The 22,673-nt window shown below is 43.6% G+C and overlaps 1 protein-coding gene across 2 annotated transcripts; it reads right to left on the bottom strand.

The window, feature by feature from the left end:
* Positions 1 to 11,262: 11,262 nt before the first annotated feature.
* On the bottom strand, positions 11,263 to 22,331 carry AKAP4 (A-kinase anchoring protein 4). Of its 2 annotated transcripts, none has more exons than XM_047716912.1 (6): positions 22,191 to 22,331; positions 19,597 to 19,692; positions 18,489 to 18,539; positions 17,452 to 17,553; positions 12,645 to 14,783; positions 11,263 to 11,619 (listed from the first exon to the last, which is right to left on the bottom strand). In XM_047716912.1, the coding sequence occupies exons 2-6, from the start codon at positions 19,690 to 19,692 to the stop codon at positions 11,464 to 11,466; spliced, it is 2,544 nt and encodes an 847-aa protein (XP_047572868.1). In that variant the 5' UTR covers positions 22,191 to 22,331; the 3' UTR covers positions 11,263 to 11,463. The 2 variants fall into 2 exon arrangements, with proteins under 2 accessions (XP_047572868.1, XP_047572867.1); XM_047716911.1 differs by lacking the exon at positions 22,191 to 22,331 and adding an exon at positions 21,487 to 21,630.
* Positions 22,332 to 22,673: the final 342 nt, after the last annotated feature.

Below are 22,673 nucleotides of genomic sequence, written 5' to 3'. Positions count from 1 at the left end.
CCTCTGTGCTTCGGTTTCTTAGCCCATTAAACAGAGACCACTGGAGAGAGTTTGTCGCCATGGTTCAAGGATGCCACGTGCTTAGAACAGTGGCTGGCACGCAGCGCATGCTCAATAAATGTCTACGTCCAGAAGATTGCTCGTTATGAGGGTCTGGGGCATGGGAGACAAGATGATGAGAAGACAGAGGGATTCACTATGTGAATCACCATGTCAATCACTGCTGCAGGGATTTCAATGTTTGTAACCGTGGGAAGAGTAGCTGCTGTGACCTCGTATTTTTGAGCCATCCAACTTGCCCAGCCAACACCCTTCCTCCCTTCACTCCTGATCTCCTTCCAGTTTTTGTCTGGTTTCTAACCTGCCAGTTTGACCTTAGGCCTGCCCTTCAGTTCATTTCCTGGTTGTGACATCTCCAAATTAAAGGACTCTCAAAGCTGTCCTGAAACCTGGTGTGTGTCAAAATCTCTCAGACATTCTGCAAAACTACTCGCCTGCACTAAAAAAAAAAAAAAAAAAAATGTCCATGTCCTGAAAGACCAGCAAAATGGTTGCCAAACTGTTCTAGCTTACAGGAGACTAGAGGATAACTAAATGTGTTATATGTATTGTGGGTGGGACTGAAGGGAATGTCTATATAGGCCATTATTGGGACATTTAAAGAAAATTGAATATGAATTGTATGTGGAAGAATCTCTTGTTCCTAGGAGATAAACAATGAAGTATTTAGTGTTGAATATCAAGATGTCTGCAGCTAACTTTCAAATGGTTCAGCAAAATCATAATTATTATTTAACATAATAATTATATATACATGATTTTCTTCAGTTGTGTGCTTAGGTAGATAGATCAAGCAAGGTGGCAAAACCTGAATACCTGGTGAAACTGGATGAAGGGTTTATAGGTACTCATTGTATTAATCTTGCAAGTCTCCACAGGTCCTAATTTTTTTCAAAACATGAAGGGTTATAATAGACTGTCACTTAGAGAAGATTTTTCCAAATATGTATGCCTGTGTTGCAGCCCCAGACTAAGGAATCAAGACTTTTCTTGGATGGGACCTGGGCATCTGCATTTTAAAGTCCTAGGCTCTCCCCCCTCCAACCCAGTTCCCAAAAAAGAAGCATCACTGTGAGAACTTCTCAGACTCACCTCTGCCTCATTTGGTTCTTGGTTTCTTTCAGGAACCAAACCCTGGCCCCAGTTCTTTCTGGCTGCAGCTGGGCCATCTGCCAACCCTTTGCAAAGCAGGTACAGCTAGGGGGTGCTGGTGATAAGAAGGCAGTGAGCTGAAGATAGATCCTGGGGTCCTCCAACATGTATCAGAAGGACAGAGAAAGAGAAGGGAGGGTTAGGGGAGGAGTATGGAGACCCCAGGAATATACTTGAAGGGAAATAGAGACATAGGCCAAGACAAGTGATAAGAGGTGTGCCTGGTTTTGAGATTGCATCAGGATGAGGAGGGCTGAGTTGCTGTATCAGTTCAGAAGTGGACCATTCGGTGCTGGAGGAGATTTTCCTGGCCAACTGCCCCTTCCTTCCAGCAGACAGCCTGTGCCACGGAGCTGGCTGACAAAAGCACCTGAAATCTCAGACTGGAGAAATTTCTTTTCCAAAAGCAGGGTCTCTGGGAGACAGATTTATCAAACTCCCTGAGAGGAAGGTCAGCAGGTTAGGGTGTTTGCCTTTCTTTCTCTCTCTTGGTGAGTTCTGGGACAGGATTTATAGTTTCTGGGAGGTGTTGTGTGAGACCACTTCAGGGTCAGAGAAAATACACCCATTTGTCATTTGGGGGTGGAGGGAGCGTGGAGTATGGGGTCTTCCCCTCCTGGTATCTGATGCGAGTGAGAGTGTCAGTAACAGGCTGTTGGACAAAGTGCAGCCTTAGGGAAAGGAAGTGGAAATCTGCCATTCTCCCCTTCACCAATTGGCTCCACTACAGCTGGAGTTTTCTAGCCAGTCAGAAAGGGTGCCCATTACCTCCCCTCTCCTGACCCCCAAAGATATGTTGGCCCAGATGTGGATAAATCTTTTCCACCTCCAGTAAAGCCCAGTGAAGATGGCATATAAAACATGGAAGATGGAGCGGGGAATGAAAGAAATAAATGAAGGAAATAAATAACAGCCAAGCTGCACAATGCTCCTCCCAATCCATCCTTCCCGCAACAGACTGAGAGAACATTCTAGAACATACATCTCACCAGAAACTGCCAGGCTCATTGACCTTAGGAGTGAGTCCAAAATTTTCACCATGATACATAAAGCCCTTCACAGTCCGATGCCAGCTGACATTTCCAGCTTTGTCACCCATGACCTTCCTTTCGCACAGCCTACACTCCAGCTACCACATGTCTCTCAAGTTCCTAAACAAGTCACACTTCATTCATCTCTTAACTTTTGCACATGTATGGCCACCCACCAGCCACTTAAATCAAGCACAGTATTTCAGACTACAGGGTCCAGAATCTGGCTGCCAGTGCTGAATCCCAGGTATGGGCAAGTTTCTGATTTTCTCTGCCTTCATTTGTTTCAGTTGCAAAATGGGGCTACCAATAGGGGTACAACAAAGATCAGGTGAGAGGCCTGGCCCGAAGTCAGCACACAGTACATGTTAGCTAGTACTCAACAAACATTGACTAGCTGGCTGCCCGGTAAGTGGGAGACTCTTTCTATCCATCTGTTGCATGCTACTTACAGTCTAGAAGAAAGGCCGATCCAAAAATAGGGCATTGTCATGCTGAGGGTTCAAAGTATGGATAGAGTTCTATGAGCCAGAAGAGCAACTTGGGGGTCCCCTTCCTTCCACACTTTTCCTCAGCTGGATTCACCTCAGATGTTACCTCAAATTCGATTTTTAGCCAGGCTCCGAGGCTTGAGGAACATGGGAGGGAGTAGAGAATTTCCAACCTAGGTCTGGTATTCAGACTTTAGGCGCTGGTACAGCCCTACTGGCTGTTAAAATTTTCAAAATACTTTTGATACTGATTGGCAAATACCCTGAACACCCAGGTGTCCTGAACCTCTCCTTCCCGCTGTGCCTCTGTAGTCTGGCTCTTGGGAGCACTGACTGGACACCATCAGGGACTGCTTTTGTTCCCTGCCAGGGCGCACGCGCTAGTTTGTTTGGCATTGTTCTTCTGCTCTGGTTGCCCAGCCCCCTCCCACCAGTGGTAGAGGCCCTGGGCATTGGCAGCAAATGCGGAGTATCATTTTGTTCCACGAGGGTGCATTTTAAGCACCACCTCTGCTTTGCACTTGGGAATATTGCCTGCTCCATGAGTCCCAGGAGCTGGCCCAGCTGCCTGCTGCCTTGGGGTAGTTTTCAGCCCCTTTCTGGGCCCAGGTCTATGCTTACAATACCCTTTGGAAACCTGTGTCTAGCCACCAGCCTGGACTCCTTCCAGGCAACCATTCACACCACTCCAGAGGTTTTTGTTGCCTCTGAGACAGGCCTACTCCATTCTCTGAGGATTACCTGCACTCTGCCGGGACTAATCCTTTATATGATGTGACGGACAAGGTCTGGGTATTCTATCCTCATGAGGCAGTATAAAATGGGAGCTTCAGAGGCAGGACTATCTGTGTTTGAATCCTAACTCTACTACTTCCTCTAACTGTGTGAACTTGAGCAAGTTATTCTGCCTCTCTGGGCCTCAGTTGCCTCATCTGCAAAATGGGCTAATAAGAGTACTTACCTCAGGGGGTTGGTGGGAGGATTAAAGTGGAAAGCACTTAAAAGAATGCCTGACACACAGTAAAAGCTCAGAAAAAGTTATTTTTATTCTTAGTTTAATTATTATTTTGCATTATATATTTACTGGGCACATTTAGGCATATTTTCAAACATTTTCACCTTGCTTGTCTCTTTAATCTGCACAACACCTCCAGAGAAGTAGATATGCAAGGTATTGGTTAGCACCCTGATTTTTAAGGTGAGGAAATGGACACTTGGCTATATTAAGATGATTAAGCAGCATTAAATTGCTGTGGTTAATGATGAATTTTCTGAGTCCCCATTTAATGTTATTTTTTCCCTACCAGGGAACACCAATGTAGATGAATCAATAAACATATATTGAATGGCTACTAGGCATCAGGCACCGTGCTGGGTACAGAGGACAGACAGACAGGTCCCTGTGCTCCTGGGGTTGCCATCCTAGTGGGAAAAGACAGTCAATAAGCAAGTAAATAATATCACAAAGGATAGATCAGTTCAGGTGATGAAAATAAGCTGGGTGTGATGTAGTAGAGGGTAGCTGTGGGAGATACTGTAGTGAAGGAAGGCTTTTCTGAGGAGGAGACTTTCATAACAAGAAGAAGTTGAGCTGGAAAGCTTCTCACCTTGGATACATAGCTGGGGTCTGGGAGGGAAATTCTCCCAAAGATGGGGTTTCCAAGGCCTGCTTCAGGCCACCACAGCCAAGTGGAGGGGGCAGGAGGGAGGGCTGCAAGTTAAGGGTGGCTCAGAGCCCAAAGTCATGAAGACTTGCTAAATGGGAGACTTTCTGGAAAGAGGCAGAAGAACAGCAAACTTGTGAATGGTGGAAAGGAATTGTTTTCCTACAGGTATTAGGTTTAAATATATTTAGAAACCAACTTTGTTGAAATATAATTTAGATAGGAGAGCCTGGGTGGCTCAGTCTGTTAAGTGTCTGCCTTCAGCTCAGGTCATGATCCCAGGGTCCTGGGATTGAGTCCCACATCGGGCTCCCTGCTCTGCTTCTCCCTCTGCCCCTCCCCCTGCTCCTGTTCTCTCTCTCACTCTTTCTCTGTCAAATAAATAAATAACATCTTTTTAAAAAAAGAAATATAATTTAAATAGAATAATATTCACCAGTTTTAAGTGATGAGTCTTGAGAAATGTATACATATGCCTTTGTTAAACACCTTTCCTCTCAAGGTATATAGTTAACATTTCCATAACTCTAAATGTTTCCTTGTGACCCTTTGCAGTCAATTCTGGTCAGGTATTTTGCAAATGTCCCTCAGTTTGGGTTTAATCTGACGGTTTCTCATGATTAGACTGGGGTCATGGGTTTTTGATAAGAATGCCTCAGAGGCAATGTGTTCTTCTCATGACATCTTCTCAGGAGGTTCATGGTATCGATGTATCTTTACTGATGATGTTAACCTTGATCACCTAATTAAGGTGTGACTGCTGGAGTCATCTGTTAATGAAATTATGATTTTTCCCTTTTCAATGAATAAATTTCTTGGGGGAGAGATACTTTCAGGGTATCCCATAAAGATTTAAAATGGCATCATAGGAGACCTACATGTTGAATTAAAGGGTGATGTTTTAGTATGGAGGTTCCTCAAAAAGTTGAAAATAGAGCTACCCTACAACCCAGCAATCCCACTACTGGGCATTTACTCTAAAGATACAAACGTAGTGATCTGAAGGGGCATGTGCACCCAAATGTTTATAGCAGCAATGTCCACAATAGCCAAACTATGGAAAGAACCTAGACATCCATCAACAGATGAATGGATAAAGAAGCTGTGTTATATATACACAATGGAATATTATGCAGCCATCAAAAAACCCTGAAATCTTGCCATTTGCAATGATGTGGATAGAACTAGAGGGTATTACACTGAGCAAAATAAGTCAATCGGAGAAAGACAATTATCATATGATCTCTCTGATATGAGGAATTTGAGAGGCAGGGCAGGAGGTCGTGGGGGGAAGGGAGGGAAAAATGAAACAGGATAGGACTGGAGAGGGAGACAAACCGTAAGACACTCAATCGCAGGAAACAAATTGAGGGTTGCTGGGGGTTGGCAGGAGGCATAGGGTGCCTGGGTGATGGACATTGGGGAGGGTGTATGCTATGGTGAGTGCTGTGAAATGTGTAAGCCTGATGATTCACAGACCTGCACCCCGGAAGCAAATAATACAGTATATGTTAATTAAAATTAATATACTTTTGTATATTTTAAATGTTGACCCAATAGAAGTGTTTTGCCTATTAAAAAAATACACACTTACCATAGAGACAGAAAGTGGAATGGTGGTTGCCAGGGGCAGGGCTGGGGAGCGGGGAATTTTTCAATGGGTAGGGAGTTTCCGTTTCACGAGATGAGTTCCAGGTGTTTGTTGCACCACAGTGTGAATGTACCTTCTACGACGCTGTATACTTCAAAATGGTTAAGATGGTAAATTTTAGGGGTGCCTGGTGGCACAGTTGGATCAGCAACTGACTCTTGGCTTTGGCTCAGGTCGTGATCTCAGGGTTGTGGCCTCCAGCCCAACATTGGGCTCCAGGAATAGTCTGCTTAAGACTCTCCTCTGCCCTTCCCCACCCCCCCTTTCTTTCAAATAAATAAATAAATATTTAAAAGAAAGATGAGGGGCGCCTAGTTGGCTCAGTCATTGGGTGTCTGCCTTCGGCTCAGGTCATGATCCCAGGATCATGGGATCGACCCCCCTGCCAGGCTCCCTGCTCCTTGGGAAGCCTGCTTCTCCCTCTCCCACTCCCCTTGCTTATGTTCCCTCTCCCTCTGCCTCTCTCTCTGTCAAATATATAAATAAAATCTTTTTTTTTTTGAAAAAAAAAATACACACTTAAAAAAAAAGAGTGATATTTTATTTAGTTTTACCAGCCAGGAGCACGGTCTATTTTCCTATTTATCTGTTCTCCTTTAGTTTTTCTCATCCATGTGTTTTCTTAAGATTTATTCATTTATTTGTCAGAGAGAGAGAGAGAGAGAAAGAGAGAAAACAAGCAGGGGGAGCAGCAGGCAAAGGGAGAAGCAGGCTCTCTGAGGAGGAAGCCAGATGGAGGGCTTGGACCCAGGACCCTGGTATCATGACCTGAGCCAAAGGTAAATGCTTAACTATCTGAGCCACCCAGACGTCCATCTCGTTCATGTTTTATAGTTTGTTTTTTAGTAAACGTGGACTCTGAATTACTAGGATGGCAGTGTGATAGAATGGAAAGGACATAGTGTTTGACCTGAGGCAAACCTGGATTTGAATCCCAACTCTCCCACTTAGGGCCTAGAAAGAGGCCTTGAAGCCTGAGCCCCTAATTTCTTATCTGTAAAAACATCTAATAACAAACCCTCTCACTGAGGTTTTTGAAAGAATTAAAGCACTAGTAATGTCTAGTAAAGCACTAGTAATGTAAGTGCTCTGTAAATGTCGTTTTTTGCCTTCCTTAATACCCAAAGGTTTAATATTATTGTCACTATGGTAATTAGACTCTCCTCTTTTTGGCTGGGTGGCTCTGGGATGTAGAAATTTGATAGGTTCTTTTACATTTTTTTCATGTTCTGACACCACAGAGACTTGAGTGCAGGGGAACTGCTGGATTTTTTTTACATATCTCAGAGTCACTGGGGAGAAAGCAGCTGGAATTGTTTTAGTTGATGGCAAATTCCCACAGTTTGCAAGTATCTTCTATACCTTTGCAAAATTTCTTCAGTACCTCTGGTGTTTGAGGATTTGCTTTTCGTGGATGAATAAATATATCTTGTGCAAAAGTGGCATTTTTATTTCTGCCTCTCCTATATTCCTACTTTGTACTTATTTTTCTTCTTTCATTATAGAACTGTTTTAAAGTGGAATTTTAATAGGGAAAATCTTATGTGGTTCCTGTTTTTAACCAGAATTAATCTCATATGAGCTTTGGCTGGCAACAATGTACGCAAGAGAGAAAACCCTGCAACTCCCCTCTCCTAATCCCTAAATTTAAAATTTTTTTTTAAAAAGATTTTTATTTATTTAACAGATCACAAGTAGGCAGAGAGGCAGGCAGAGAGAGAGAGGAGGAGGAGGCAGGCTTCCCGCTGAGCAGAGAGCCCGACTAGAGGCTCAATCCCAGGACCCTGGGATCATGACCCGAGCCGAAGGCAGAGGCTTTAACCACCGAGCCACCCAGGCGCCCCGAATTTTTAAATATTTTAAAAATTTTTATTTAAATTCAATTAATGTATAGCATATTATTACTTTCAGAAGCAGAGTTTAGGGATTCATCAGTTGCATATAACACCCAGTGTTCATTACATCAAGGGCCCTCCTTAAGTCCATCATGCAGTATTCCCATCCCCCACCCACCTCCCCTCTAGCAACCTTCCCTGTGTTTCCCCAAGTTGAGAGTCTCTTACAGTTTGTCCGCCTCTCCAATTTAAAAGAAAAATGAATTTTCTAAAGTTTAAGTGAAAGTTTGCTTTGTTCCCCTTGATACAAATTTTATTTCCTCTTTCTCAAACATGTTTGACTTATTTGTTCTCTTCCTAGGTTTTTTAGGCAGGGACTTAATTCACTGCTGCTTTTTTTTTTTTTTTTTTTTTTTTTGGTACTGATACAGGTTTTTGGGGCAACACATTCTCTATTGCCTTGGAAATCTCCCAGAAAATGTTACTCCCATAAAATAAGTCTTGCCAATTTTTCCTTTTATCTCATGCTCCATTACGGTTTGGCACAGCAGTGTTACTGATTTTCTGTATTATAATTTTATTTATTTTTTAAAAGATTTTATTTGAAAGTTTTAGAGAGAGAGAGAGAGGGAGACAGACAGAATGGTGGCAGGGGAAGGAGCAGAGGGCAGAGGGAGAAGCAGGTTCCCCACTGAGGAAGGAGCCCGATGTGGGGCTTGATTCCAGGACCCTGCAATCATGACCTGAGCCAAAGGCAGACACTTAACTGAGTCACCCGGTGTAACAAAATATTACAATTTTTGATATTTTGTTCAGCATCGATTTGGGGGTCATTAATTTCAGTGTTTTTTTTTTTTTTCAGGTAGTGCATTAAAACACTTATTTTGATTACTGAGTTTTTGGTTCCCCCTTAAATTTTGTTCCTGAGGCAAGTGCCCATCTCACCTCACCTCAGCCTAGTCTTGGCCCTGCGGTAACCTCTCAGATGAGTTTTGCTCACTTCCTTTTGAAATGGAGGCCTGGTGTTCAGAGACACCACAACTGTCAGATATTTCAAGCCAATTCGTCACCCGCCAGGAGACACTCATGTATTCCCTCCCTCTCTGCTCCTATCACCCCTTTCCTACTATACGTGAGGTTCTCCGCTCAGGCAAAGTCCTTGTCTATCTTCAACTGCTGCCATTGAGCATGGCCACATTGCCAATAGGGTGCCTGGGGTCACTTTTTCATTTAGAGAGGTGAAAGGCCACAGCCTCGCCCTCCAGGAATAAACCCCAAGGACTGTTGAGCTCCTCCAGACCCTTGTCAGAGCCCTTTGTGGTCCAAAGCATTCCTTTCTCTGCTGGAGTCTGTCAGCTCTGGCAAAAATCAAGTTTCCTCACCCTAATCTTACCTCATCCATACGAGTTTGAGAAATTATGCAAGAGAAACACTTTCTTAGAATCTCAAATGTCAGAACTGGAGGGGCCCTTAGAGACAATTTTGCCCCAACTCCCCTCATTTAGCAGAACATATAACTTCCTTTGCCTCTATTTCCACGTTCCAAGAAATCCCCAAGGCCGTCTCATAATAAAAATCAGGAGGAAGTCAAGAGCCAAGTTAATCAAGGAAGTAAACTACTATGGGACCCAGCTGTGCTCAGGGAGGATTGAGTCATCAGAAATCCAGCTCTGGTCCCAGGATTTGTTTATTAAGGATTTTCTTCAAGGAGAAAGGAAAGGATCTGTGGTAGCTCAACTCCAAAGATTTTCATGGGGGCAGCTGTGACTGGAAAAGGTTTGATTAGCTTTCATCCAGGTTGGAGAGTTCTGAAAGTCCTGCTCTGAAGAGGCCTGCCTTTACTTCTGACCAGTCCAGGCATTGTGGAGAAGTGGGTAAGGTTTGCCTCTGTGCCGCTTACCTCCTCCCAAAAAGTACCTCTCTGCGTCCCATACTCAGACAATCCTCCTTTCAGTTTGGAAGCATATCAAGAACACTTGAAACTATGTTAGGATGGGCTTTGCAGGGTACAGCTTCCTTCAGGTAGCTACATTTATAACAAGATACCCCTGTGTAAAGCATCCTCCCTTCCATTGTAAGGAAACAGGCTGGGTCTCAGTGACTCTTGTAAAGCCATGTGACTAGTAAGAAGCAAAAGCTTTGACTTTTAAATCCAGAAGGATCTCACATGCTCTGTTTGGTCCTATGAAGCCACGACACCTCAAAGTCACCAGCGTATGCTGCAGCAAACTAGCAGACAGAGGACCACACCTCTGAAACCGTTTTTTAAAAAACTTTAATGAAGATTTCATTTATTTGTCAGAGAGAGAGAGAGAGAGCGTGTACAAGCAGGCAGAGAGGCAGGCAGAGGTGGAGAGAGAAGCAGGCTCCCCTCTGAGCAAGGAGCCCGATTCGAGACTCGATCTCAGACCCTGGGATCATGACCTGAGCCAAAGGCAGCTTAACCTACTGAGCCACCCAGGCATCCCTGAAACCATTGTTTTGACCTTGTTTGCAATAAATTCTAGCACTATGATTGACTTCTGAGGGGCATGCACAAATCTAAGGATTTAGTGCTGGTCTCAAAAGAGACACTGGGGGGGGGGGTGCCTGGGTGGCTCAGTGGTTTAAGGCCTCTGCCTTCGGGTTGTGGTCCTGGGGTCCTGGGATTGAGCCCTGCGTTGGGCTCTCTGCTCCGTGGGGGGCCTGCTTCCTCCTCTCTCTCTGCCTGCCTCTCTGCCTACTTGTGATCTCTGTCTGTCAAATAAGTAAATAAAATCTTTTTTTTTTAAAGAGACATTGGGATTCACATAGGGTGGTGTGAATTTACCATCCTCTAGCTTTCTTCTCAGAATTTTCTCTCAGACTGATGGAAGACAAGGAAATCTCATCAGTTGAAGTAAATGACTTCTCAGAAAGCTTTATTCACACATAAGAGGATCAGATCCAATTGTGGTTCTGGATAGTATTTATCCATGTGCAGTGAACAGTGAGGGTGTGTGTGAGGCAAGCTGGAGCAATGTCCCCCACCCTTGCCTGGGTAATGGGTAATATACTTACTTTAGCTAGATTCCGTGTAAGATGGCCTACCTTCAGGCTCTTAATAAAAACCAAGAAGGCTACGTCCTTGGGATTAGAAGGGGAAGTATCAAATTAGGCAGGCAATTCTGAGAGAAACAGGGAGGCCACAGGTGGCAAAACTCTAGAGAGTTTGTAAGCTGAGATCATTTGGACAAGCCAGATTACTTAGGGACTTGGGACATATATTATATCCCTGTGTCTTGGGTGCTCAGAAAAGAACCCAGGGTGAGATCTGGACACAAGTCCAACCCTGTATCACCAGTCCTTGGAATTCAACCCATTCTCCTCCCTTGCTGCCGATCCATCTGATCAAGAAAACAACACTTTTTTAAATTTTTTTAATTCGTGTTCTTGCCCAGCTTTTGGACCCCCTGTATTTGCCCAGTCCAACTGCTCAGATGTATTAGGAAATACAATCGTGTGGTATGCAGTTCACTGGCCTGATGGGTGGGGGCATTCAGGCTGGGATGGAATGCTGCTAGGGGGAGTAAATGGAGGGGAGTCAAAGGAGTTGTTAGCTCACAGATTAGTGAGCAGCCAGTCTAGCAGTTGTTTCCTAGCCATGTTTCCCACGGCTTCATCCAGTTGTCGCTCCTTGGCGAACTTCATGACCTCTTGAAGAAGATCCCCTACACTGTACCCCTTCTCTGCTGCCTTAGCTGAAACTTCAGGAAGCTGTGGAGAGAGCCAGAGGTAGCTTTGAGTCACATGATGCTTTTGGAGAAGGGAGCCAGTTGGATCAAGTGGGCCCTCCCCTGTCACCTTCCTACCCAGTCTTCTAGGATTAGAGTAAAGCCTGACACAGATCCAGGACTTCACGCTCCTGACCTGGCTTTCCTTTCCCCTTGTCCCTTCTCTAAGGACACAGTTCCAAATGCCACTGGACTTTCTTTTTGAGCTTTAGAAAACAAACTCTGGAATCAAATGTGTTCACCAAACACTTCTCATACGTGCTAGATTGTTCAGTTAGTCTGTGATGATTGCTAGCTCAAGGTTAGGGGTTGCCATTCCCCAGCTTCCCTAAAAAAGTATGAGGTGGGAAGTAAGGACAATCTCCTGGTTCTGAACTAAAAATAATCTGGTTCAGTATTTTATTTCTCTTAACTCCATCTGATGTAGAGAACACGGTTGTGGGGGGTGTGTGTGTGTGTGTGTGAGAGACAGACAGAGGGAGGAGAGAAAAGAGAACTTGTATGTGCATGAATGGTGACCTTTGTGAAACTGGAAGGCAAGGCCAGGACTAGGGCAAAGCAAGTGAGGTGCCTAGGACAAAAAGTTTAAGGAGGCAAGGTACTCTTGAGGCACTTGCAGGACCCATGTCTTTGGGGAGGAGCTTCCTTTTTCTTTTCTTTTTTTCCCCTCTCTCCAATCCTTTGATGGCCTTCAAACTCAAAACATAAAACTTAAACACTGCTCCCTGATGTGTTACCGAATAGTTTGTTGAAAGGATCACCGATACAGTGAGCTAACCTCACTCCTCCTTTTGGTGGAAATGCACAGACCTTGAGGTATCCAGAGCCCCACTCAGTTAATGGTTCACCACTTTGTCTTTTTATGAAGTGCAAGCAGTTCATGAAGTGCACAGTAAAGAGGCGGCTTGGGGAAAAATCGGACTACTCTCAGGCTTTAAGTACAATGCTGCCTCCCTCTCCCTGCCCATCCCAACCCTCTTTCCTTCTTGCACCTGTTGCGTTGCTTACCTTCTCCAGTTGTCCATCATCATCTCCCATGAAGTAGAGCATGGGCACGTTAAACTGGGAGGCTGCAATCCACTGTAGGACAGCCTGGAGCTGCTTCTGCAAGCTGCTTGTTGAGCACTGATTATTAACTATAACTTCGGGCCCAGGAGAGTCTTGATGGTTCTGTGACATCGCAGCATCATGAGTACATCTGGAGCCACCAGGCTGGTAATTGGAGTTGTTTGCCAGGGCTGCTTGTTCTTCCAACTCGGCAAGGGCTGCCCCATTATTACTATACTTAGCCATGATAAGGCACAACTTCATCACAGATTCTACCAGTTGATCTATAAACTGGCGGTTCACTTGCTTCATCCCACTGATAAAGTCAAGTTCTTGATTTTCCTGGCATTGTTCTTCCCCTCTGTCAGGCCTCTTGGACACGGAAGCTGCTTTGTTTGTCCTGGGCTCAGAACGCTTGTTCTCACCTTCACATAGATCATCACAGTTGAAGGGGCTCTCATTAAGCAGCTTCTGAATCAGCATTAGAACGATGTTTGACATATCCAGCTTCTGAGAGTCCAGCTGTTGATTTTCCTTCAGGGAGGTAGACGGTCCTGGAGCTCCACGAGATTCTAGATGTTTCATCGAAAGTGCCTTGGCACTTTGGCCACTTCCAGACTTTTCATATTGGGCACTCTGAGTCATATAGCCCGTGGCAGAACCAGGACACTCTTCTTCAAATGCGTCTTTGCCTTTGGCCTGCTGGGTCAGATGGTATTGGATCAACATAAGGGCAGACACAATTAAGTCTTTTGCCAGTGAATCCGTGGAAGGACTGATCTTCTCTCTTTTTTCCTCTTTATTGGTGCATGCTTTGCTAGGCATCTTGCCTTGGTTTCCTTGCTTTTGGTTCCACATGGTCAGGCTCTCCTTGAGGATGTGTTCACTGACTTTCTCAGCGCTGGTCAATGACTTGCACTGCTCTGGTTTCATTTTGCCTTTGTCCTTTCCTTTCATCTCGGCTTTCATGGCTGAGAATTCAAGACTTTGGTTCTTGCATTTGGGATCTTGGGACCCAGCTTTCAAGGATGCGTATGACAGACTCTGAGTTTTAGTCTCCTTCTTCTCGCCAAGAAGAGCACTGACCAGACGCTTCAGCATAGCCTCCATGATATCTGCAGCATTTTGTTTTCCGTGGTTGAACAGATTCCTCTTGACAGCAGAGACAAAGTCCGAGTCGGTCATCAGGACCCCTGTGATGTTATGCAGGTTCTTCATGCAGGAGTCAATCAAATCAGACACAATTTCTTTGGTGTGTTTTAACAGTACCCTCTTCAGGACCACACAGGCTGGAATTGGCTTCCCAGAACTATGTACTTTCAAGGTCTTCATAACAGAGACCATCATGTCAGATGCCACCTGATTGGCATAAACCATGAGCCCTTTGCTGATAGAATCTGCAAATTCTTTACTATCTCTTTGACACATCTGTTTGTCCCCAACCTTGTTCTTGTTGGATAATTCACCATACAGAAATGTTTTCCGGCCACCTTCCCTGCCCTCCTCCCCAGTGCCCCGCATTTCTGCCGAGGTCAATTCTACAGCATCATGGGCCATTTCAGAAGCAATCTTGCTCACAGCACTGCGGGGGCTGTTTTTCCCTTTGTCCCCAGGGGATGGATAGAGAGAATGGTGGAGGCATTTGCTTCCACCTTCCAACTTCTCCTTGATCTCCTTACGGGCCATCTGGATTACCAGAGAAGATAATCGGTTGACATAGAAGGAAAGGTCATCCATAGAACATTCACCGTCGGGGGAAATCACTGCCCTCTGAGTGCTAGGAGATTTGGCTGGAGGAGTGGAAGGACTCTGGTTATTGTTGGTGTTTTTGGCAGCTGTCATTTCTAGATGTAGGCATTGAGGTCCATTGGTCATATAATTCATGTTCAGTTGATCGGCATAGACACTGTAGCAGTTCCCAGAGGGTAATTTGTGATATTCGCCTTCTGTGTCTCCTACTTTATGTTTACAGCTAGAGGCTGAGGGGCTCAGTGCATGTTGAAAACCCAAAGCATACTTCTGGAGGTCATTGAGAAGCCAATTGAGGACGCTTATGGGATCAGAGGGAGCTTGTTTGAAAAGGCATACAGATCCCTCCGTCTAAAAAAAGAAGAACACCTATCCATAAGAGTTTGGGTAGGGTACTTCTTTCCCTTATTTTATTTAGAAGATACATCTTCAAAACTGCCCAGATTAGGGATTTGGCCTTTAGAATTTGCACAGGAACATAAAATACAATTATAACCATTAATACACATTCAAACACAAGTGGCAGCAGCAAAATCTCAGAGTATATGCATTTGTGCACTTAACTATATTTAAGTGTTATCAATATATTTGTCAATTTCATCTGCATATGTGTTCTTATCTCAGTGTGTCAAAAATGTATCCTTGTATCCACTGTGTGCATGTGCATATCAATACAGCAATTTGTAAGTGTGAATATCTCAACAGAAGTCAATGTGTCAGTCTGTCTTGAGAAATGTGAAAATGTGTGTGTGTGTCTGTGTACATGTGTATGTCAGTGTCCATGTGTGAGTGTGTGTAAGCATGTGTAATAATATGTTGACATCAATACTCATTGCCTACTTTCATACGTGTGTGGGATTGTAACCATGAGAGGGTGTATGTCAGTGTGTCTGAGAATATGCAAATAAGCAAGTGTTGATTGGAAACGATGTGCATATATTTATGATAGAAATCCAGTAGCATGTATCATGCAGCTATAAGTGCATTTGTATACATTAGAGCATGCATTCACATATTAACATACAGATTCATTAATAAATATTAATGTATAATATATTAATACATGTGTATGTTAAAATATGAATTGCATGTGTAAATAGGTGATTGTATAATGACTGTGTAATCTGTCAATAAATTGGGTGTCATTTATGTTATATTTATTTTTTAATTATTATTGTTTTTTAAGATTTTATTTATTTATTTGACAGACAGAGATCACAAGTAGACAGAGAGGCAGGCAGAGAGAGAGGAGGAAGCAGGCTCCCTGCTGAGCAGAGAGTCCGATGTGGGGCTGGATCCCAGGATCCTGGGATCATGACCTGAGTCAAAGGCAAAGGCTATAACCCACTGAGCCACCCAGGTGCCCCTTATGTTATATTTATATGCTGTGTCCGTGCTTGAGAATGTGTGTCAGCATTGCCCCCACCCCCGCATTTGAGTTTGTGTGTGAGTATGTGAGTGGGGATGTTACTGCATTTGTGTCAGTGTGTGTATCAGTGCATACAAACAAGAGTTAGTGACTTTCTATCATTTTGTTTAAGTTTCTGTGTGTGTGTGTATCAACATGAAGTATATTTGTAAGTGTGTATGCCTATACCTGGGTCTGTACAGTTAGTGTGTTTTGATCAAAGGCTATGGGTGTGTGAGTATATGTTTGTGCATGGTGTGCATGGGTATATATATGGATGTTTACATGTGTCGTATGTGGGCATGTCAAGGTATCTGGCTGTATACCTGTGTATCTCTGTGTATGTATGTCAGTCTTTGTTTATCAATAGGTCAATGTATCTAAGTTTATTATATTAGTGCTTGTGTGTTTGTCAATGTCACGTGTAGTGAAACATGCATATGTCTTTGCTTGTATCAATTATTTTTTGTTAATGTATGTAAATGTATCGATGTGCGTATCACTTTGTATAGATTTGTATGTTTGTGACTGTGTGTGCCCCTGTTTGGAGAGGTGTAGGTGTATTGTACACAACTTCTACTCAGCACTAAGTGCCATTGGCCTCTTTGACCCTTCCAGGGCTTCATCTCCTGTCTTTTCATAGAGTTCCTGGAAACATGAGGTCATGAGAAGGTCAAATTTTTGTGAATGGGCTTGATACAATCAAGGAGATCTGCCTTGTGTGCAGGAAATATGGACTGCTCTTTTAAAAATAAACACCAGGTATAATTTATCGCTTTCTTGAGTCTCCAAAATGGAGTTGACCACCCCCAACTGAACCCAAAACTAGAGAGTATTTGGTAACTGGCTTTTCCTTCCTTAGAGCCCACTCTCATTATTCCAAATGTGTCTGGGGCCAGAAATGTCATTTCTCATTATGAGCCCAGGAAGACAGAACAAGAAATGCTTGACTCTTTTTCACTAAAGCAAAAGATCCTGTTCCAATACCAGCCACTCCAGGCTTGGAGGACTGTGGGGTGACTTCTCATGTGCTTTAATACCTACCCCAAACCAGGAGCCTAACAGATATAATTAAGAATACTTACACAAAAACAAAAGGATTCTGTATGTGACAGTGGCATGCAAGTGTAATTGGTTCTAATTTTATGCTACCCAACAACCTAGGTAATCTCTTAGACAACAGGGTAGGAACAAGGCAACTATAGTTCTTCGTCATTGTGGATTCTCTCTGCTCCATATTGTCATTCTTCCTTCTTGGTCTCCAGGCAACACAGGGCATACAAGTCTATTACAAGCCAGCAAAGAACATTGCAAAAGATCCTGCTTATAAGCCTGTATCTTTATTAGGATAAGAATAGCTATGTTATATTTGGAGTAGGGCCCTGAAATCAGGAATGGGCATTCTGAGCCTCTGTGTTTAGTGTCATTGTTAGATACCCAGGCATTGAACTTACCATGACTCTCAGCTTCAGACTGTGTTCTCTAGAATGTCATAGTGTTCAAATCTATGGGCCTGTTATCTTAGTTATCTTACCATCTCTGAACCAGACTCTTCAGACTCAGCACTGGGCTCTGAGAATTAGAAAGGGTGAGGTCAGAGGCTAAGTATACCTTAGACTGGTCTTGCTTCTCAGTATCCTTGATCACAATAATCTCTTTTTCTTCCAGATTTCCCAAGTTCAAGTCACCTTCCGAACTGGAACCAGCAGCATCCTATGGAATTAAGGGGTAAGATTTTTATGAACAGTTGGTTTTTGAGATTTCTCTAGGCCACCCTCCTAGGCTACCACTTCAAAGTATGAATGTTATGTCCCCTATTATGCCTCTTCTTTCTGAAGGAGAGGTAGGACTGTGATGCTGGCTAGTCTTTTCTTTTTTTTTTTTTTAAGATTTTATTTATATATTTGACAGGCAGCGATTACAAGTAGGCAGAGAGGCAGGCAGAGAGAGAGAGAGAGAGGGAGGAGAAAGCAGGCTCCCAGCCGAGCAGAGAGACTCGATCCCAGGATCCCGAGATCATGACCCAAGCTGAAGGCAGAGGCTTAACTCACTGAGCCACCCAGGCGCCCCAGCTTGTCTTTGAAGAATGATAGAGTTCCCACCACAAATTACCATTTCCCTTGCCCCAGCCCCCCTGAAGGTATTCACAAAACTGTAAAACTGTCAGTCTCAGGAACCGTATCTCATTAATCATCAAACTTTTGGACAGGGTTTTTTTTTTTTTTTTAATTTCACTTCTCTGACATGCAATTTTCCATGCTTTCTTTTAGCCCTACCAACAAATTAAGTGGTTTCTAAAATGAGACTTGGGGTCCTGGGATTGAGGCCCGCATCGGGCTCTCTGCTCAGCGGGGAGGCTGCTTTCTCCTCTCTCTCTCTATGCCTGCCTCTCTGCATACTTGTGATCTCTCTCTCTCTCTCTCTGTTTCAAATAAATAAATAAAATCTTTAAAATGAGACTTGGTACCAAGAGTGACAATAAATTCTGAACCAGAGACCCTGGGCTTCCAAGAACAGTGGCTTTCCACTTGAGGTTCCTCCACCTTTCTGTTCTCTGCCACAACCTTTCCCTCTCCTCATGCTGTCTCTAATGACCCTTCTCAGCGGTTTCCCACCCATTCCAAGTGAGGGGAGCAGAGAATACCCACCTTGCAATCTTTATCTTCCACATTCAGGGTGGACACGTCAACAAAGCATATCTGCATCAAAATAGGAGAGTAAATTTAGAGAAACTCTAAAGACTGTAATTTCTTTCTGGGAGATGGCAGTACCTACCTTAAAGGGTTGTGAGGACTGATTGAGATACTGAATGTAAAGCTTTTAGCAGAGTGCCTGTGCATAGTAAGAACTCAATAAATGTTAATATGATTATTATAAGGCAGACAGAATCTTAGCATTACTTTATTTCCTAAATGAGCATACCTACCTGTCAGAGAGAGGCCCAAAATATAATACCCATATATATTGAGAAACCTGAGAAGAGAGGTGGCTTGCCCGACTGACACAAACCCAGAGGTGGAACTTTCATTAGAAGTTGATTCCCCTGGCTCCCAGTTTAGAGACCTTTCTGCTATAGTGTTCCTAAAGTGTGATATTTTTACTACGGATGATAGAGAATATTTCCAGTGGTACATAAATAGATGTATTTAATAGGTGCATTTGTTGTTGTTTATTTGGAAAATATGTCCTAAAACGTCAGACCTGTGGTATTGCAGACAATACTGCTTAGGGTGATGGTAATTTTTAAATGTATTTGAATTTTAAATTTATTTTTAAAAACATTGCAAAAATACATATTAAGTAAATCATGGTATGAGTGGCACTTGAACATGATAAAAAAATGTGAGGTACTATGTAAATCACTCAAAATTTTGGAAACAGAGCATGAAGTATTTTGCCCTCCTGAGGGAGTCCCACTTTAGTGTAACTTACTGGTAGCTAGGTGACATTGTGACTTCAGAAGGGTTAGTTAGGTAATAAGGGCTGGTAACTAGGCAACCACCACTCCTCCCTCCCTCCCAAGCTCCCCGCTAGCTCTCCCTCCCCAGGTCCTCTACATCACATCCGGTCCTGCCTCTCCCTTAATTTGTCCTTGTGTGATGTATAAAGCACACTGATCCCCCCACAGACCTCCTTGAGCTTGGTTGCTTGGAGACATCACGGTATTGCTCTCCATTAATCTATCCTGGGCTCCAGGATATCTGTACTCACACGAGGATCCTTTCCACTCCTCGGTAGGGGTAATTTGTATCTTACCACTTTCCGGTCCTGATCTTGCTGTCCTGTTGGGCTGTAGAGATCTACCTTGCACACACCCCTGCGGCTGTGTAACCAGTCAATATCATCAGACATCTGTAAAGAGAAAGGAAAGAGATCTGAATATATATATGGTTATGTATGATTTTTAGAGACTGGCTGAGTTTGGATAAGAATCTCTGAAGGGCTTCCTGAAACCCATCTCTGTGTTTCAGTTTAAGCTAGGGACTGGTGGGGGTGAGCAAAAGGGGAAGGACACTATGAAATGTTTGAACTTGATTATCTTTTAGCACAATCCATAGTCTCCGTTAGTTTAGATTCCTCACACCAAGTATTTGGAATCATGGGAGTATATTAACTTGTGAGAAAGCCAGTCAGGAAAAATGGCAGGCTGGGAAGCAAACCGAAAGGTCTAGAGATTGTGGGGATTAATTTAATGATTTACTTCTACCCATACTCACTAAATCTCATCTGTCTCCACTTTTGTTTACTCACTTGGGTACCACAAAGAATAAAGTGTACCTCATCCTTTTTAACTGAATCTTCGTTGACTCCAGTTCAACCAGAATCTTTCTCATTACATTAAAGTGAAATTAGGTAAATAGCTCTAATACTTATTACATAAGGCCACTGGAAAAGACTAGGGTCAATACTAGTACAGTGAATAAATAGCCCTTCTTATCAAAACAATATATAAGATTCCAACATATAGAACAAGTTTCTGAATGTTGGGAAAATCTAATAGCTATAAATATAACCAAGAGACAAATGTCCGAGGGAAGGCCAAACCCTGATCCCATAGACAAAGGTTTTGCTATGTAACACCTCAGATCTATGTTCAGGAAGATGCAGTTAAGAACTTGGTAAAATTGTTTGTTTCTGGGGCTTCAATTTGATTTCGTTTTAAAACTTAACAAGAGAAAACTTTTTGCTAAATTATTAGAGGGCTGTTGGATTCCTTCCCCCCAACTTCCTTCAAAATTGACACTCCTTTTAACCTCTAGTTCCCTCTCTCCCTCTCTTCCTTTCTTCCATTCCCCCTCCCTCCCTTCTCTCCTTTCCTCCTCCTCCCTCTCTCCCCCCTCCTTCCCTCCTTTTCCTCCTTTCCCTCTTTCCTTTCTTCCATTCCCCCCTCCCCTTCTCTTTTCCTCCTCCTCCCTTCTCTCTCCCCCTCCTTCCCTCCATTTTCCCCTCTCCCTTTCTTCCATTCCCCCTCCCTCCCTTCTCTCCTTTCTTCCTCCTCCCTCTCTCCCCCCTCCTTCCCTCCTTTCCCCCTCTTTCCCTTCTTCCATTCCCCCTCCCTGCCTCTCTCCTTTCTTCCTCCTCCCTTTCTCTCCCCCTCCTTCCCTCCATTTTCCCCTCTCTCCCTCTCTCCTTTCTTCCATTCCCCCTCCCTCCCTCCCTCCTTTCTTCCCCCCTTCTTCCCTCCTTTTCCCTCTTTTCTTCCATTCCCCCTCCTTCCCTCCTCCTCTCTATGCCCCTCCTTCCCTCTCTTTCCCCTCTTTCCTCACTCCCTCCATCTCCGATTCCCTCCTCCTCCCCTCCTTCCTTCCCCCTCTCTCTCAACATTTTGATAACATCTATCCTCTGATGGTCATCTTTTCACATAATACTACATTTCTACTCTTTGCCATTCCCCCTCTCCCACAGATCTTCTTGGGTTCTTCCTTCAATAATGTCTACATTTTCCTGAAAAAATTTTAGGAAAGGACTTCTCATATCCACTTAGAAGAAAGAGTTTTTTTCTTTTCTTTTCTTTTTTTTTAATGCTAGAGATAACTAGCCTAGAAAAAAAGGAAGAGGAGTCATAGAGGTCCCTCATATGATTTGGATACAACCTCAGTCCAAATCCTAAGGAATTAAAAAAAATTAAATTTGCAAACTCATTACCTTGATAATGAAGTTATTTTAGACTTTTGGTTGAAACTGTGCCACCAAGAAGGGAGATGTGCCCCTTTAGATGGAACTGGGCAGTGCCAAGTTCTTGGGCACCTGCAGCTGGCTGCCACCCCCGTCAGCTGTTGGACGAGACTGATGGGCCAGGCTTTTCCCTGCTGCCTCTGACCCTGGCATATGACAAGGGAGTTTGTTGGGTCACAATGCCTGAAACTAGCAACCTCAGCAAAGGCGTGGCCGTCTGGCAAACTCAGTAGCCCTTCACATCAAAAGCACATCCGGCTGTCTGCTGTACAACAACACTTTTATGCTCTCTCTGGGAGGGTACACATATTTATTTCACATTTTGTCCATTTTGTGGAGGGGGAAGTCCCTTGAGACTTCCTTTATCATCTTCTTGTTTCCAAACAATCTAATCATTGTTACTGGTTTGGTGGGGGTCTGTATTTTTCACATACAGAATTACCACCAGCCTTTATGAATAAGACAGTACTAATTTTCCCATCTTAGCTTATTTCTCTTTGGGTTTCCCACTGGAGTCAGAGTTACGCAGCAAGAGATCTTTGGATTTAAGTAAAGACAGAAAAAATGGTAAAGACCTATCTGGTTATTCTGAATAAAAGCAAAAATACAAAGTTTCACCTCACTATCAAGATATCCCCTTAGCTAGTCAAAAAGAAGTCAGAAGATGCCCCTACCTTTGTAGTATCAGAGTAAGATATTTTGTAGGACCTTGGAATGATTTCCTTCTTGTTAATTGGGATGCTGTGATGACCCTTCCAGTCTGACCCAAGATGTTGCTTCTTTGCTCAACCCTCCATACCCTGCTAAAGCCTTCACTGCCAGCTGGTACTAGAGTTTCTACTTCATGACATCACTGTTTCTATAGAGAACAGTGACAACACAAAGTTGGGGGCTCCATTCTTAGGATTCTGGATGTCTAAGTGGTCCAGCAAGCTCTAATCTTAATCATGAGACATAATTATCCCAGAAAAAAGGCCAATCTACTTGGGACAAGGCCAGCATTGCACAGATTTTTTAAGCTATGAAAGGACCTAAGCCCCACTTATACTTTATCATTATATGGCCAGTGCTGGATTGCTGGCTATTGTATTCTTTAGAGGATTATCCATTAGACTTTGAGATGCCTTTAGTTTTGCCCCAGTTTGGAAACATTAACC

Source organism: Lutra lutra, chromosome X (assembly GCF_902655055.1).
Source record: "Lutra lutra chromosome X, mLutLut1.2, whole genome shotgun sequence".
Lineage (NCBI taxonomy): Eukaryota > Metazoa > Chordata > Mammalia > Carnivora > Mustelidae > Lutra > Lutra lutra.
The sequence above is the reverse complement of the archived record's forward strand: the minus strand, read 5'-3'. Positions and strand labels throughout refer to the sequence as shown.

Bases quoted from the DNA above. Each gene is read 5' to 3' on its own strand.
- AKAP4 (XM_047716912.1), bottom strand. From the start codon at position 19,692: ATGTCTGATGATATTGACTGGTTACACAGCCGCAGGGGTGTGTGCAAG. The intron at 18,540-19,596 runs GTAAGATACAAA...ATTTTGATGCAG, and splicing joins AAGATCAGGACCGGAAAGTG to ATATGCTTTGTTGACGTGTC. The intron at 14,784-17,451 runs GTATACTTAGCC...TTCTTTTTTTAG, and splicing joins AGAAGCAAGACCAGTCTAAG to ACGGAGGGATCTGTATGCCT.